This window comes from Trematomus bernacchii, unplaced genomic scaffold, assembly GCF_902827165.1.
Source record: "Trematomus bernacchii unplaced genomic scaffold, fTreBer1.1, whole genome shotgun sequence".
Lineage (NCBI taxonomy): Eukaryota > Metazoa > Chordata > Actinopteri > Perciformes > Nototheniidae > Trematomus > Trematomus bernacchii.
The window spans coordinates 6,053,930-6,072,315 of NW_022987851.1; the positions used below are offsets into that span (position 1 = coordinate 6,053,930).

Genomic DNA, 18,386 nt, shown 5'->3' on the forward strand with positions numbered 1-18,386 from the left:
TGTGAAATGGACGCCGGCCAACGCACAGCGAGACAGTCGCCTGAATGCATCTTAGCAGCAATGTAAAGGCTCTCAAACTCTGTTCCTTCTTGCGATCCCTGAAGAGAAGAATCTGTGAGACCAGTCACATCCAAGGTCCTGCTGCCAGATTCTAATTATGTCTCTGCGTTAGAGGGCGACTACAGGCTGGGGAGTGGGTGGGGCGGGCGAGCGAGGGGCATTCACTGACCTGCATATGTGCCCCGCTCTTTGACGTGACACTGCATCAGATCCTACATGAAGAGGGACAATCTGAGGGGGTGGTGCAGCTGTGCAGATGGGCCCCTCGGGAGAGATGGCCTGGGGGGACACTTCACACCATGCCACTCCATGTTTGTTTACCGTGCCAACAATGTGACCCGGTCAGCCGTCCCAGGGGGTGTGGGGGGGGGGGGGAAGGGGGCAATGTCCTCCACTTTACTGAAACACCCTCATGGGACACACCCAGAGAGGCATCATTCATGTAGTGTGGGGTGCAATCAGCCTCCAGCACAGCCCAAAATGAGAGATCAAGCCTGGTGCGGCAAGAAACCTCATCCGTCTGGCCCCTCACGGCATTTTTCAATCTGTGCACGGATTCAGCAGCATGGCGAAATAGGGGCTTAAATGAAAAGAGATAGAGGAAGGCAGGCAGGCTCCGGTGTAAAATGAAATGCCAAGTGTACAGGATGTACCATGTGTAGTTTTAAAGCTATATTCATGCTTCAAAGAACCCTTCATTTAATTAGGCTGGTCTACCCATCTGCGGTGAGGATCAGCGTGGCATTTACAGGCTCAGATCACCATTTTCCAAGCAGGAATTCTAGATAAGAATATCATGCCTCAGCTCATACACATGGTAGAGAAGAATTATCTCAATCTTTCCTTACGTATCATTTACAGTATATACTCCAGGGTATATACTCCCACAAACATGAGGTAAACCTGCAGATATAGGGTGTTATAAGCCTCAGTTACGTGAGTTTTGTTATGTCATGGGTAATTATATACTTAGCTGGGTTGTAGATGAATAATTAGCCTAATGGTATTATGTGTCAAATGGACTTCAGTTTGAGTCACTGAGGGTAAAACATAAGATTCATTTCATTTTATTTATTAGTTATGAAGAGTGCTTCCAAGAAACTCATGGTAAAAATGGAAGCAATCTGTTGCCCTCTCTGAAAGTATGGTTAATGACTTTTACTTAAAAGGCTCAATCTGAACCATCATGACTTCGTTAGCAATTAAAATCTATTAGATAATTGTGAAAAAAAGGCTTAAATTGCCTGTTGATAAATGGTTTCTTGGTATTTAAAAATGTTGAATTACTGTGTGAGGTCTGAGGTGAATACTTATATATTTAGAATTGCAACCGCATGTCTAAAAAAGTGTTTAATTTAATTATTTTTTTATACGAAACACTATTCCATCATATCTCAGATATTTTAAATTGGAACAGCTAGGGTGTCTGTGGATTAAATTGCATATTCTTTTGCAACTAATTTGTAGACTAGTATCCCAGCTCAGATATACTCAGCAGAGTTTAGGCTCAACACACAAACATATATATATATATAAAAAAAGGGAAACCAAATGGGTAATACCAACAGTAATGTCACATTAAATAGTTGAACCATTTACTTGTCTGTGTTTTTAATTCTTATTTTAAATGCCAGTCCAGCAGTGGATACTTTTATCAACACAGTCACACATTACTGATGTATCTGTTTATCATGCCTGGTTGGGGTGCCTGCTTATTATGGTTGGTTGAACCAGTAGCTTTTAGGCTAACAAATGTTTTATAACAAATACCCACTATGTTAGGGCCGCAGCCAGAGTGTTACTCAACATGAATCTGGCCTCCTGATGGGTGGCATTCACTGTAACCAAACCCAGGACAACAGTGGCCTGTTCAATAATTCAGGTGGGTTGGAGGCAACTTAAAAGGGGCTGATAAACGCGGGAATCAGAGCATGTCTACTACTCTCAGACCTTGGCTAACGGTGTAAGGCTGAGATGAAATCAATGGGCAGTGGTGGAGGGAATGGAGAGTGAATTTCCCTAATGGCAGGACAATTACAAGAGCTGTTGAGCCTGACCCCATTCCCCGAGATGAGGACTGGGGGCAGGGGCCCGGCTCACTGGGCTGTGTTCGGGGCCTGATGGCTGGCAGCTCCTCTGGGAGTGTGGCTACACAGAGCATGTCTTCCTGCTAATGATGTTGGAAAGCAAGAGTGAGGAGAGGGTGATGTGTGGTAAGGGTGAGAGGTGGGATAGGTGACAGCTTTACCTTACTGCTATCCCACTCCTGTGTCTTGATCTGGGTGCGCACTAACTCGTAGGACGGCTCCATGGCCTCTGTGTTCGGTTTGCGATAGCCGGGGATGACGTTGTACAGTTGGAAGCCGAAGGTCACCAACCAGCTGTTCACATCTGCAGAGGATAGATCAGAACATTAAAGGTCCACTATTATACTCTTTTTCATCAATATATTATAGTTCTCAGTTTTATACAAAACATGTCTCTGAAGTGTTTGGCTCCAAATACCAAACAGATCGTGCATTGCAGCATCCCATAATCCCCTCTGTTTCAGCCCGGTTTCAAAGTGCTGATTCTCTGTCTGTTACTTTAGATGAAAATAAGGAGCCACTCCCCACGCCCCTCAGAGATATTTGGTTACAAATAACACAATGGTGCTCTAGGAGGAGATGTAAACGAGATCAAGACAAAAAGAGAGGGGGTCTTTTTTCCTGAAACTTTCAGAATCTCTTTACACAGAGGACACACATATTTATGTATAAAAGACATGAACAAGTGAACTTTATATCAATGATTTACATATACCGCATCTCACTAGGCACAATAATTCTGGCTCTAGAGACACCATAAAAAAAACTAGGAATTGATTCATTCATTATTAACAGTTGGCAATCTGCGGTCAAGTGGCTGTCTCCTTGAAATACTCGTCCTTCGGCCTGAGCACTTGATTTGTTTGTGAAAGTGGACAAGCGATAATAAACACTCGAGAATGGTGGCAGTGATTCATGTCCACTCCTGCAGGTGCCGCACTAATGACACACAGCTGGGGCCAACAAAAAGCCAAGAGACATCTGAGAGTGTCTGCTATGCTGATAATTATATACTGTAATTTCATGTCATCTCCAAGGCAGCCTTAGACTTAGCACACTAGATATTTTGAAGACTCAGCAGGGTTCTTCAGCGATCATTTTTTCCCTAATGAGATGCTGAGGAAAGTGACGTGTCTGGGATTCAAATCCGTGTAATCATCATAATGTGCTTCGTCTAATAGAGGCCACCAGCGCCGTGGTAATAGGTGCTGCTGGATTCCCATGTGATAAGTCGTCATTAATTCTGAAAAATCACAGAGAAGGCTGCAGATATGACTGGAAGGGAAACCTGTTCAATCTGAGCCATTTGTTTCCCGGCCCTTTCGATGTGTTTGTTATGGACAGCAGAATCATTGCTGTGACACTTGGGGGGCAAGTTTGTCACAGATTGGCACTGCCACATTGTTGCACCTGACAAAGCTTTTTTAAATAAGAATTTGTTTGAGGACAATGAAAGGACCCTGATAATTTAATGAAAGGAATGGAAATGTCAGCACCATCAATCACAATTGAGGCAGACCCACTAAAGTATATCTAACAGTCTGCTTAACATTCAAATGCCAGTCAGCCCCTAATGGTGGATTGTGAGGCTGAACGCCTTTCTGTTTGGCAGGCGGCTAAATGGCTTTGTTCAGCAGAAAGAAGTAGAAACTTGGACTCCACTTGAACAATAAGTGACTATTTTTCCTCTCTGTATCATCTGTAGGAAAATAAAATAAAAAGACATTTTTTGATAGTCAACACACGCATTATTGACTAAATATAATGCAGAACGAACATAAGGATTTAATCTCCCATTTGTTAATGAAATCTGGCTGAAGCCGATTGGTTTTACCGTAGTAAAGAGTATTTAAAGACTATCCTTAAAAATGTTGTTTCCCTTCCAGCCAAAGAGGCTGATACAACCAGCCCTGGCTAAGGTTTCTATGGATCTATTGTGCTCCCCTTCTCCACCAGGGTGCTTTCACTGCCATTTACCTCCTCCCTGCCACAAAGCAACACAAAACGATGTGATATTTCTGGGAAGGGAACTGAGTGTTCAACAACAGAGGGGGCTTTGCCGTACAGCATTGTTCCCTTCGAGCACTTTCAAAACGATAGCTACTGGGCGCACGAACGCACGGGCAGAAAAACAACCTCAGTGTCCCTGTGAGGAAGCTCGTAAAAAGCCTCTCTAGCACACTGCTTTTCAATTTAATTTTGGCTGGGTCTGTTCTTCCATTTGTGGCTTGTTGTTTAGAATAATATCCAACAAATTTGACAAAAAAACAACCTAGAATGAGTATTGTTTGCTGAACTGTAAGCAATAGCAATTTCACACAGGAATGACTATCCACCCCCTCCACACATGTAATTTCTAACACCATAAAAAAGTTATATGCATCACTGATTGCTCTAGTAGGACTCACTTAACACCTGTTACTTGCTAATTACACAAAGTTTCTGTAAATAATTAATATACATGTTTTTTTGACATGTTATATTAAGCATTATCGCTTTTTGGTAAAAAATAGAAAATGCCTTTAGGCTCGAAAAATGGACATAGTTTTCATCTTGCTATGTTGCAGGGTAGGGCATTTTATATGGATTTAAGACTTTGTAACAAATGTATCATTGTTTACCATCCTCTACAAATCAGGGTTATGAGCATTTTCACGAGTCTATAAACATATATGTGTTAACTGAACTCACCGGTCATGTAGCACTTTATGGCCTTATTGTTGCTGAGAGGATTGTTGTTCTTGAACATGTACAAGTTGAACGGCACAATGTGGTTGCTGTTGAGCCGTTTCCAGATGTCATGGTTAGGTGTTGTCCAGCGGCCGGCGAGGACATCGTAGTCCCGTGTGCCCATGTGGACCAGTCTGCTCAGTGGCTCGTACAGGCCTCCCTGGTAGCCGATAATGAGCTGGAAGTTGTGGTTGGTGTCGAGGTAAACCTCTCCAAACGCTGTGTGGAGGATTTGTTTGATCATGAGGCCTGAGCCACTGAACACAGCCAGAGGTGTGCCTATGTTATCACAAGCTACATAGAACTCATCCCCGCTGCTTAGCTCCATGGCAAACAAGTGTCCCTGTAAGTCGTAGTAGAGCGACGTGATCTCCGAGCTGGAGTGATTGTACATATGGGTGACCCTGGTGGGGCTGGATAGGTCAGCATAGAAGAACTGCAGGTGGTGGCCCGTGCTGCTTCTGCTGGACACCCTCCTGCCCAGGCCATCGTAACGGTATTTGATGTTCCAACCGGCCACTTTGTTGTACACCTTAACCAGCAGGCCCGCTGAATTGTACTCAAAGTAGTCGTTCCCTCTTTGCTTGAGAAAACCGTCCTCATCCATTCTGTACTGGAAATCTCCCAAGCGAGTGATGCGGTCTCTGATATCATAACGTAGGGGCGTGAGCCGCGCGCTGTTTCCGGGGCTGAGGAGGTGTAAGTTGCCGTTCAAGTCATAGCTGTACCGCCACAGAGGCTTGTCGTTGATGGAGACCACCTGGAGCTGACCGTCGGCATCATACTCGTATGTGTAGCGTGTGGTGTTGGCGTAAGGCCCGACCTTTAGCTCCTTGGCAACCACTCTACCCATGTTGTCGTACTGCACCATCATCCAGTACATGAGCGAGCGAAAGATCTCATACTGGACCTCCTTCACTCGGCCATAGGCATCAAAGTGTTTAGTATGCGTCATCACTGCTGTGGTGATAATTTGATTGATGTCATAATAGATAACTCCAAATTTGCCGAACTGTTCTGTTTTGCCGGACACATCGTCATAGCGATACAGGTCGATTGGCAGTGGTGTTTCATTAATGACAGCTTGCATGCTAGTGACGCGGAAACTGTTGTCGTAGACATAGTCAAACCTGGCATTGACCATGCCTTCTTCACTGAATCTGAAAATCTGTCTGTCTATCAGCGGGCCGATCTGCCGGTAGCGGATGGTGCAGGTGAAGCCCTCACTCTGCAGGTTGACCGTCTTCAGCATGCCTGCCACCTCGTCGTAGGAGAAACCGATGCGCGTGGTGTCATAGAGGATCTCGAGCAGCTTGGAAAGCTTGCCGTATTTGTAGATGACCCTGCGGCCTGTGCCCAGGTAGGTGGTCTGCAGCAACTGGCCCTCCTCGCTGTAGTCCTGGAGCACTGAAGCGTTACCTTCAGGGGGCCGGTAGGTGTTTCTGTAGTAGCCAATGGAGCGGGAGGTCTCTAGGGTCTGCCGTGCCACGTTGGGCATGGTCACAGAGAATAGTCTGTCGTTCTTGTCAAATTCAAAGATATACTGCCTCTGGCTGTAGAGCAGCAGTACCATGGACTGTAGAAGAGAGGAGGAAACAGAGCATTATTGGTGACATTGAAATACAGTAAAAGATTCATTATATTTTGTATATTTACATTTTTCAAAATTAAATTCAAACAGGATATGAGCTCCACTTATTCCAATTACACAAATATTTGGGAATAGTATAAATAAATTATAATACCAAAATGTTACTTTGAATCTATTCCTAACATTACCTACATACTGTGTACTGTCACTAAATGTAAGTTGGGATTACAAGAAAGTGGGCTGGTATGCCACAAAGGTACAAGAAAAATGTCAAAAGCAATTCCACATTATGCATGCAACTTGGGTTGAGACTGAATCTAATTCCCATCTTGAATGTGGAGTTGTTTTTATCCCTCTGACATTAAGAATCCTTCCTAAAGCTGGGGTAGGCAGTTTATTTCTGGCATCATGGGGCAAAGGTTCCATAATAACCTTTCAGCATTCTCTGATTCAAGTGGTCGGAGAGAAGACTAGACTCCTGCACCTCCTCTTGTCTCTGTTTACGGGCTTTAGAAAATCTAGCCATAACGGGAGAGACCAATCATGCCAAAGGAAATTTCAGAAAGATGGTGTTCCTATGGGGAAAGCCTGATTCAATGTGGAATATCTTGCAGGAAACATTGCCATTTCAGCATTGGCAAAAACTGCCCTACAATGCAATGCAATTAGACCAACAGTCTAATATTATAACTAAAGTGTTTCAGAGTGTTGTAAGTGCTAGCTTAAGCATTATGTAGACTGTAGCCAAAGCTTTACCACTCCCACCACCATTTTCTTGATCTCATGAATGCTTTGTTAATGTTGAATCACAGCATGTCATTTCTAAGGGTTTTACAGGCCCAATGGTTTATAGCCTGAGGACAAAGAGAGCTGAGCTGCAGGACAAAGGCTGTATTTTCATTCATTTTCCTTCGCCTCTACAGGAAGTGCCTACCCTGTAGTAACACTCGAAATATACAATGCTAAAAGGTTATTGTGGAATTTTGCCCATTGCCAAAAATAAACTGCCTCCCCCAGCTTTAAGAGATGAACAGGCTGCTCCGGCAAAATCCATTAGCACCTATCTTGGACCAATAAATAATATCTTTGAATCAGTTCTAAAGCTGTCACAACAAGCTGGGAGTATCTCAGCACTTAGAGGTTGCTGAAACTATTAACAAGGTGATTGGCTTCCATTTTCACGTTACGTCTAAGATGCAGTGCAGCATCTCTTCACCTTCTCATCAACAATCTTTCCTTTAATTAGTTAGAAGAAAGTGACATTTTACCGTGTTCTTCTCATCAGAGCTATTTCAGGTTGAGCTCTGCTGTCAGACTGTGGTAACAAAGTACAACATCTGTGGTTCAGCAGACAGGTTTTAATTACATTTTTGCTGATAACTGCGCTGGAGTCTGATATTGCTGCACAAACACTGCTGGAGTTTTAGAAGTTAACTTTTAACTCCTGTTGAAAATCCACAGTCGAAGTTCTTACACATACACACCTACAGAATGTATCTGTACGACATGTTCCAACTGTTTTATATTACATTTTTATCCCCAAACCATTTAATCATTACTGCAGCACTAAGAAAACGCACCTTCTCAAGGTAAGTGTAAGTCCATGATTTTCCATCAGCGAATATCTGGGAGGTGATTCTTCCATTCTGGTCATACTCCATGCGTACAGACATGGTTCCTCTTTGGATACCTGCCACATGCCCTCCAGGTGAATAGGTCACATTGACTCCATTCAGACGACTGCTTGGCGCCCAGAGAGTGGGCCGGCCAGCCTGGTCGTAATGGATCCGTAATGTAAACTTTCTGTGGTCATCGTAAACCTTTTCGGTCCTGGTGATTCGATCGAAGTCCAATGAAAGTAGGTTCCTGTTATGAACCTATAGGAAAGAAAGCAGGAAGTTAAACACAGTACATTTGACCACAGCAGCTCAATCAGGTGGGAATGAACATGTTTGGAAGTTTGAAATGATTGATAGGAATTGTTGCACTGCTCTTCTGAGGTGAAACCTTTAGAGGAAAGCTATAATCACAAAGTAATTATTTTATATTCTTCTTTTCACAGCTTTTAATTACAATGGAGGAGCTGTATCTCAGGACTGCAGGAGCCATTGAAGTGATGAAATTATAAGAATTACCATATTTCTTTGTTTGTGCAAAGAATTCTGTAGAGTCTAAGTGGGAGTATGCCTATTCATGCAAGAAACATTAGGGCCACATTGATCATTGAATTCATTTCCAGTGCTTACTGAAAAGAATTACCAGGCGCAGATGACTCGCATTTTATTTAGCCATTTCCGTAAATTGGAAAAGAGGAGACAAAAATCAATTATTCTCCTGTGTGACTCAGAACATTGTTTAAATGACCGTTTTTTTCTGCTTCTTTTGAATGTGTGAGGCAGACAGTGACTCTTGGCTTCACTGTGATCAGAGCAGAAAGACACCGCTCGGAAGAGTTAAGCCTTAAAACCATGTCCAGGTCAACAGAGATGAACTCGCTGTAGCCAAAAAGATCCCCAAACAGCCCGACCAATACACTTCTCAGTCAGCAACCTCTGTTAGCAGAAGCTATAGAGGAGAAAGGAATCAAATCATCAGGAGAAAAGGGCCTTAGATGCAGGTCAGAATACATGCCCACACAAACGCTTTAAAAACCATCTGGAAGATTTAGGAAAATATGGACATGGATCTTTTGTATTAAATAAAACTAGCCCTCAATTTATGATGTCTTTTTCTTACTGTAAATAGTTTCTCTTCAGATGTCTTACAGTTTGGCTTGGTAAAACACTTGGCAAAGAAAACTGCTTCTGGCAAATGTCCAACAGAGCCGGTCGCAGGGGGCTTGCTAAAAAACATGTTTTTTCTTTTTATCTTACAAAGAAAAACATGCTAAGGCCTCTCATCTGTGAAGGGACGATTACACCATAGGCAATTAATGTCACTGATCCCTTTTTGAGAGGATTACTTTACACTAAAAGCAGTGGTAATTTGAGAATAGGGGGGCTGGGGAACACATTTGTTATGTTCTTATCTACTCTTACTGTTATAACATGTGCATACCAGACTCCACTGGCAAAAATGACATTTGGACAGTATTTAGTTTTTTAAACTGCCAAGATTGTCAAAGATAAGTGACTTGATATCAAAGACTGAGACCCCTCCTGCTCCCGCATTGGTAGACGTGTTTCAGACCACTTCATAGGTAGCAGAGGCCTGAATTCTTTCCAACACAATTTTATTTGGATTGCCAACAAGATATAAGGTATGAGAAGAGATAAAGTTCTTGGTGCCAGGATTTGTTTCACCGAAGACTCAACAGGGTGTAAAAAACTCTTAGAGCCTAGATCCCAAGATCTGAATGGAAACTCACTCAAGAGGAATTATTTTAAATTGGACATTGCCTCTTAAAGGGTATTCTCAAAGTAAGTTGCTGTGTAGAAACAGAAGAGAAACTATATCAGTACATTAGACCGACAACGTTCAATTTCAAGCTGTTTTTAACATGAAACACTGCAGCAACATCTGCCCTCAATCAATATCAATGACTTTTGTGTCAAATGACAAAAATCAATCTGTTGTTTCACAAGTAAAAATGCCTTTCATTAGTTCACATGTTTAATTCAAAATGTACTCTCTCTTCCTCAATAGAATGTTTATTCTCGAACTACAATCAAAGACAACACATTTTGGTATTTTTATTTATTTCCATTTGGTATCTCTTTTGAACAAACTCTATGATGATACCAAAATGCTAATACAGAGATTTCAGCTTTGATTCTCTTATGAAATCAACATTAAAGGGGTTGAATATGCTTCCTATGGCAGAGTTGTAGCCACGAGGGTGCTCTCATTGCTGTACACTTACAAGGTACTCAGTTTGAGAGCAGGGTTTGTTTCTTTGGAGAGAGAAAGGTCTGCAGTGTTTCGGCAAACATAAATCATGACGGTGGCTGGGAGGGGCTGATCAGCATCAATGACCCATTTAGCCTTAAGACATGAGAAGCACAATGCAACAAAGACTTGTAGTTCCACAGTGAAACAAATACAGTCTGAGACACACAGGAAGAAAAAGAAAAGCCACAACCAAAACACTTTTTTTTCTGTCATCTTCTCTTATTCCTAGCACAACAAAGATCTGTGAAGTCACACTGCCTCTCGCGTTTCTTTTCTCATGCATCTCTGTGCCACCCCCCCCCCCCATCCCCGACACAATGCCACACACTCATCCAGCCACCCACGTAATATCACTTGACATGCCACTCAAGGTCGCTCAATGATTCCAGCTCTGTTCATCCCCTCTGTTCTTGCCATTAGGCTGCTCCCATTTCCTATCTCACCCCTGGGGCCATTGTCTGTAACATACATTAGAAGCTTTCACTTCCAAAGGGACGGCGGGCCATTAAATGAACAGCCAACGACAGACAAAGTGGCACCCCCCCTCATTAGCTGTGTCGCCTTACAGAGACTGTGAAAAGACAACTTAAGCAATGTTTATTTTATTTGTTGTACGCATCTGAGAAAAGGCCAATAAATGAGGGTACATTTTGTTCTAGGTGCTCTCTGTGTTCCTACTAATGTCTAGTGGGTCATTCTAGATGCTTTATGATTTATTCTTGGATGTAGAATTCTTCTTCAGCTCTGCAAAGTTAGCTCAGATTTCATTCTAGCAAAGGTTGAGCCATTTATTTTTCTCAACATGACCCAGGTCTGGCCTCTAGGCTTTTTGACACAGTGCTAATGTTCGTCTGAACCTATCCTTCAAACTGTCTTCCAGTGAACATGGCTGCTATTCGTTAGCATACACCTACGACTCACACTGAGTAATGCAGAGGGTTTTCAGTCAGGGCTACATTTCACAGTATGTGGAGACATGTGAGGGTGAAATCCAAGGCCATTTTGAGCGAGATAGAATTTCTCCTCGCAGTCAGCCATCCTTATCACATTGTGTGTTTTTTTTGTGTGAGCATGAGTCACTCCTTGCAAGGCGGCAAGCTTACCCTTAATCTGCGGCCATACACAGTGACCTGGCCACGAGCCTGCTCCTTCCTCTGCCTCCACTCCACCAGGTTGAGGCCATTGTCGAGGGCCAGTGTTACGTTCCTCTTGCTCACTGTTGGATTGACGGTGCCGGACAGCGAGTGGGGCTCTGTGTGCAGCGACACCTCCATACCATTGGCCAACACCAGCCGCAGCGAGCCATCCAGACCAATGTAATAGCTGTTCCGGACTTGATCTGAGGATGTAGAGATAGGTGGAAACGATTAGGATTAGAAAAAAATAACAAAAAAAAACAATCAGTGCTTCTTGAAGCTGATGTAAGAGGACTAAATCTAATATTCATCTCAGCGAGACACAAACATAATGACCTAAAAACGCTGCTCAGCAAAAAGAAAGCCTTTAGCAGCAGTATTTAACTGAACCACTGCGATAATCTTGGGTGTGTGACAACAAAGATCAATAGTGAGAGGTTTCACAGCGCCAGTAAAGTAAAGTTTTACAGCTGTTGCAGCAGCCTCGAGGATATGGGGGAATGAAAACTATCAAAGCTGCTGGCTTGCCTGTGGCCACAGAGAAAGGAGGGTGAACACACATACAGTACACACACACACACACGCCCACGCCCACGCCCACGCACACACGTGGGATAAATCTGAGCCTGTCTGTTACTGTCCCCTAGGTGACGACAGCCTGTGTTGCAGCACCAGACCAGTGACTAATGTTTTCACTGAGCATCTCATGTACTTTCATAAGAGAATGACTCCTTCTAGCCTCCTGTCAGTCGACTGACAGCGACCGGGATGAATATTATTCTCATTCAAAACTGTGGAAAAATAATGGCTTGTCAAACACTACATTAATTAGTTGACTTCATTTAACAGAAAGAAGCACACACACTGTAATTTCTGCATGGTGACATGTCAGGTTAAAAATGTCTTGATTTTGTACAACAAACAATATAATAAACAGCCCGTGAGAAGATTAGAGTTTAGTATTTTTTTTACAGGGAGCCACAGGATGTGTTGTGCTGCTGAGGCAAGAGAAATGGGCAGAGGAGGCAGGGCTGACCTTGCACTGGCTCTTACCTCGCTAAATCATACAGACACTTCAGGGGTTGACCAGCAGTCTCTGGGGCCGACCCTACCAAAAGGGGGCCACTAAGACCAGATGAAGCTGGAAATACTGCTGAATTGGACAGTTTACAGGAATGCATGCAAACAGTTCAGAATGGGAGGGATTTACCTTTACGCTGACACTAAAGGGGCTTTGGATTGCTTTAAACCAAACTAATAATGCAGCAGTACACCTGATGCTAGGGCTCAACATTTTCAGTTATCAATAAGGATGTTGAAGTGTAAGATCACAATGAGCCTATTTGGTTAATACAATTAACTAATAAAGCAACAGTTAGTTATAATTAGCTCATAAAAGGTCCTTTTTAAAGACAATTACACTATAACTTCTTAGAATATTTAAGTAATCAGATACATATAATGACAATGTGATTAACAACCATGAGGTGTGTTGAAGCGCACAAAGAAAAAGGACAAAAACAACCAGATGAGCAGAAAGGAATCATGAAGGCGGTGCATTCATGTGTTATGTGATCACCCAGTTGCAGGGCTTACAAAGCAGACAATAGTGAATTAATTAACAGCAGAGTTCCTGGCGCCGCTCCTCTCACCAGCAGATGTCTAGGACAAGGTCACAACGCGGAGGTGACCACTCCATTGAGCACCGGTGAGAAACCAGAGATTGCCATCTCCTGTTTCAGTTTTGCAGTGAGTCAGTGAGTGGAGCACACTTTTAAATGTTGAATCAAATGTTAGAGGGGGAAAAGGTGTAGGTGGCGCAGTACTTTGAGGAATGAAGGTAGAAAAGTTCAAAGCTATCAACGGGTACAAAACATGATATCGGAATCTATAAATGTGTAAGACAAATCAGGTGAACTAAGACACACCGTTAGTCCACCCTCTGCCTGCTTCTCTCTTACTCAACCTGGAACATTTTGTATGGGCCCCCAGCATTGTGCCTTATGAAATGTGTTTCATGACAGAAAGTCAATATATAGTGTGTTTTTGATTAAATGAGAGTTGCACTACATGATTTATTAAAATAACAATAGATGAAATAAATGAAATCTGTCAAGTAGGGTTGCCTTTGACCAAATATATTTTTAGTAAACCAGTAGTCCACAATTACTACTGGTTTACTTTATGATAAATAATGTTACTCATTTTATTGGCTTTACTGGTTTTGGTTTCAAGGTTGAGAAAATACGTTATGAGTAACATCTTGGCAAAAATGTATACGTGCATTAAGCCCTGATCATGAATTTGAAACTTTAAATAAATGTTTTCTGAGGTCAGAATTATTCTATATTATATATCTAAATATAATGATATTAGGCTAGGGCTGACTCGCTGTCACTCACTGCTGCTTTTTCCTTCAATCCCATTTACTTGAAACTTGTTGTCAGGTGAGCTCCGTGTCAATTAAGCAAATGTTTGCTTGCACAGTTTTCCTTTCACCTTCTCATGGTCGTCCTTTACACGCTCTCAATGATCCCACACTTTGGATTTCTGCCCGACACATGAACCAGGCGCAGCTCCCCAATAAAGTGTGAGGGGTTTTCCGGCTGACGACCAAATACAAAAAAGTTGTTTTCTGAAACTAATGAAAAATTGGTTGACTAAGACTTTTTTAGCCGGCTAAGGTTCAGTTCCCTTTTAGTGGGCAACCCTAGAGTCGAGACATGATGTTGTGGTTATTTAAGATAGCACAGGGACAGTTTTTTGGACCGACACACCTTCTGAGTCAAGAATAGTTGATATATCTTACCAATGAATGAATAATAACTTTATAGAGAGGTATCTGACAAAATGTGGTTTTGGCACTTCGTTTGACACAAAATACCTTTAAGTTACCGGTTCCATTTGTGAATTACAGTAAAAGACACTTACCCTGCATGAGTGTGTAGAAGGTGCCGGAGGCTGACAGGTTGGTGGTGATGGTGATATCTTCTTTGTTGGAGCCCTCTGTCTGGATGCGGACGGAGCTGTCAGAGTCTGTGCGGTAGCTGCTCACTCGGCCCGTGGGGTAAGTGACATTAGTCAGACGCCCGTAAATGTCATACCTACAAAGAAACACATTAATGTGAGCCAGAGAAGGCAAAGGGAGGGCATGTTGTTTGTGACTGTGTATAAACAGTCACTGCAGCAGAATCATAAACAGGGCTGTCATGAGACATTTTCTGAGCCTTGTTGAAATCTTTTAAATCATAAGGAAGCAATCAGCTGCAGGTAGGGTAAGCATACATGCATGCAGCAACATAAATGTGACTAATGTTGAGTTGCTTTCAAGGATATACTGTCTCAGTGGTAATTACAAGTAGGAAATGGGTGTCCAATATTTTCCTCTTGTTGTCACAAATTGTAGAAATGTGTCAACACAGTAAACGCAGTAAACACCGCAGTAAAATCTTCAATGGTGGCAGTCTGAGGTAATAAAACTCAGAACCATCAGCTTTAATAAAGCTTTCAATCACTGAAGCACAACCGACACAACTTCTAAAATGTGAGCAAAGTCCACAGCAGTTAGCGTTTCATGAATAAAAAGTAGGTGCACCAACAGGCGAAACAACCTTTTTAGCTTTTGCATGAGGATGGGAATGTGCCATCAATACAAATGCTTCTCAGTTTGTAAATAACTTTCAAAGGCTGGAAGCACATTTAAAAAAAAAAACCTGAACTTTTGACAAGGAAAAACTGTCATGGCCAAGATGAGAAAGCACACACCTTTTCACATTTGGAATTGTGCTTATTAGCTTAAAAGATTAGTGATATCACCCTAATCTCATTATACAGTCTATGAAATAGGAGCAGTGAGGTGAGACTCCTCCAAGAGATGCAGCATCTCCCCTGCCTACAAATCAGTCAGTTCATCACATACAGGAACAGGAGTGGCCAGATTGTTTCATTTCGCTCAGAGAGCACATCAGCATAGAACAATTTGAAATCTTTCAGATTGCCAGTGTTCCAGAATAGGTGTGAGTGAACGGTACATTACTTAAAATGAAGACCTTTATCTGCGCACTGAATACAGATTGGAAAGCCCTCTTCAATGTTGCTGCCTGCCATAATAAAGCCTCTAATAAATGAGACGGCGGGTGCTGGTTTACGGATATTTCCTCAGCGCTGCCATCTCAAATATCCAATATGGAAAGGAAGAGTGGGAGAGGAATCATCTCCTAGAGATAAATGTTATCTGATCTCAACTGCACTAGGGACCGGGACTCATAGATGCATTACAACCCAAAGTCTTACCACTTTAGGAAATACTAAATAGCAGAGTAATTCATATCTTAAGCGTTTGATTTCTTCTGATACTGCTTATATTTTATCAAGCAAGATATTCTCCCTGTGTTCATCTCACAGAAGTTGCACATTATCTGTGCTGGACCACTTGTAACTGTTCACTTCATTGGACAAAGAGTGTGCTCTTGTTTTCCTTAACCTCTGCACAAAAGACAGAGTCCACAAGACAGAAATCTCATTCCAGAGCGACGCTGCCATCCCCAGTTTGATCACTGACCCAAACTCTCTCTGTCTCAATTAGGCCCTAGAGCTAGAGCAATTCCTCGGGCATCACGGCTGAGCTCTAATGGCTCTGGCCTGCTTCAACTCAGCTGCCTATTAGCTTGCTTTCTCTGGACAAGAGGGGCATGCAGAGGCAGGCTGCTCAGCAGAAGGAGACGACTGGATGGCCACAAGTCCATTCAGATTGCATCACCTCTGTGTCACATGCTAGCTCTATGACCTTTCACGCTGGGGCCCAACAATAGCCCGGACTCTTCATATCAGCGTCGCCTCTGGCAAACCTAGCTTCAGTCTAACGCTGAATTTTTCCTCTTCCTGCGTGAGAATTTCAAAACACATGTGGCTAATGACTGTACATATGATATAAGGGCAACAGCCTTGTGATTGATTCAAAACAACTTGTTTTACATGATTTAGCTGCTATAATTGATGTATAATCAAGCCAAGAATATTTGCTTGGACCCAGTGACTAGATGCATTACTGGCCTGTCAATTAGAGGGCCAAGAGAATAATTAGGCATCCTTCAGAATGCTGCATGATTGAATAGATTTACGGCATGCCTCAAGCATGAGCACTTATCATACAATAAAGACATTAGGAGGTCAGCGGAGCATCTGCGTATACAGTAAGCGTGAACAAAAATGAGGTTGCCAAGGGTTACAGCAGAAAGGGTTACAGCAGAAAGACATTATAGCAGCTGTCTTTTGTTCACAAGACAGTCCCTTTGTGTTTAGTTTCTGCATTCAGCATAAGTTATTTTACCGTATAGGCTGCAGGACGTAAGTACATATGAATTAATATTGGTAAAAATGTTTAGCAGTGCACTTTGCTGAGCAGAGAGGAATGCTCATTCTGACAATGGCAAATGAAGGTGTATCCCCTCAGGTATGGAGTGACCTTCAATGCTTATTATTGAAGAAAAACAACACTCTTTATTGGGTTTCATTTAAACATGGATGATGCTCATAGGTAACATGATGTCATTGTTTCATTCGAAAGAGAGAAACAGGAATAATTCCTTTTCTTTATTTTAACGTTATATATTTCTAAATAAAATATGCATGTTTTTGAGGGAGCGTAGGTTGTAATGCCGTCATGTGCGTCTGTTGTTGGTACAATAATTTAGCAGTAAATGGTGGGAAACAAGCCTCTAGCAATACATTGTATTTACTACCGGCTAAAGATACCATGCAGTGTTTCATATTTACAACATTTAAAATACATACTTTAGTTCTTTCATTACAGATCTTGATGACAGTACCGTTTTAGAATGATATGTATGCACATTATCTCTATTTCGTAAAGCTCTTTGATATTACTAAATAAAATCTAGCTTGCAAATGCTGAAATTGTTTTGGTCCTTAGGTATAGGTAAGGTTGGTGAGGAATTTAGGAAATCCTGAACATCCATCATTTGTATTTCATCTTTAAAAAAGCTTTTGAAGGCTGGACATCTTGGAAGCTAAGAGTATGGGTATGAGTATTTACCGACCTTTAGTCTTTTGTGTATATTTAATTCATCCTAGGGATTGACATGCATGAGCACTTTTTTTATCTATCAGCTGGCAGTGTGTTTTATGTTTGTTATTTTGTCCCATCTATATGTTCATTTTGTGTTGTAAAAAAGGAAAGAAATCATAAATAAAATATGTTTGTCTTTTCTCTAAATAAGGCAACTTTACTTTGAGTCTATTCTTAACCCTGATACTAACATCTGACATTTCACAGGAAGTCAAAGAGAAATCATTTAGAATACCAACCACCCACTTGGTTTGTCGAAGCCGTAGGCAATTCCCTGTACTCTGACAAATGCCTATGCAACCGTCTCCGGGGACGACCAAATCAAACACAGGTGATAAATGTCTGCTCAGATTAAACAGAGCGTCTGATTATGTGTCAGAGTGTTATATTCCTCAAGCGAGGTGTAACAGATGTCTGACCAGCTTAATCACACTTTTTGGAATGACATCCAGTTAGCACAGTATCCCTGGGTACAGTATATTAAGCTAAGGGACAGATTGCTCCATAGAAACCACAAGAACATGAAATCCTATGTCTTCGGTTGTTCTCTCACAATAAGTGGTGCGCCTCAATCAATTACTACCTCTGGCAATTCTATTATGCTTATATTGCCGGGCCTTGTCACAGTCCTACGGGTAAATGTGCCTGCCAGCAGATATATGTTGTTCAACTCCAAACAAGCAATGGTCTGCAGTCTGTCACTGCAAGCATGGGTGCAGATGAGTAACACATCATCCAGTAATCCTATTTGGTATGATAACAGCAAATAGGATTACACCCATACTTCCACAGGCCTTGTATTG

The 18,386-nt window shown here is 42.2% G+C and overlaps 1 protein-coding gene across 1 annotated transcript in view; it reads right to left on the bottom strand.

Annotated features, from left to right (window-relative positions):
- The window catches only part of tenm4 (teneurin transmembrane protein 4), a 147,531-nt gene that overhangs the window by 3,892 nt on the left and 125,253 nt on the right, over positions 1-18,386 (bottom strand). Inside the window, exons 27-31 of the mRNA XM_034113348.1 lie at positions 14,427-14,599; positions 11,463-11,698; positions 8,049-8,345; positions 4,839-6,453; positions 2,309-2,451 (exon numbers count right to left, since the gene is read on the bottom strand). Of these exons, the coding sequence (XP_033969239.1) occupies positions 2,309-2,451; positions 4,839-6,453; positions 8,049-8,345; positions 11,463-11,698; positions 14,427-14,599 (2,464 nt within the window). The remainder of the gene's footprint in view (positions 1-2,308; positions 2,452-4,838; positions 6,454-8,048; positions 8,346-11,462; positions 11,699-14,426; positions 14,600-18,386) is intronic.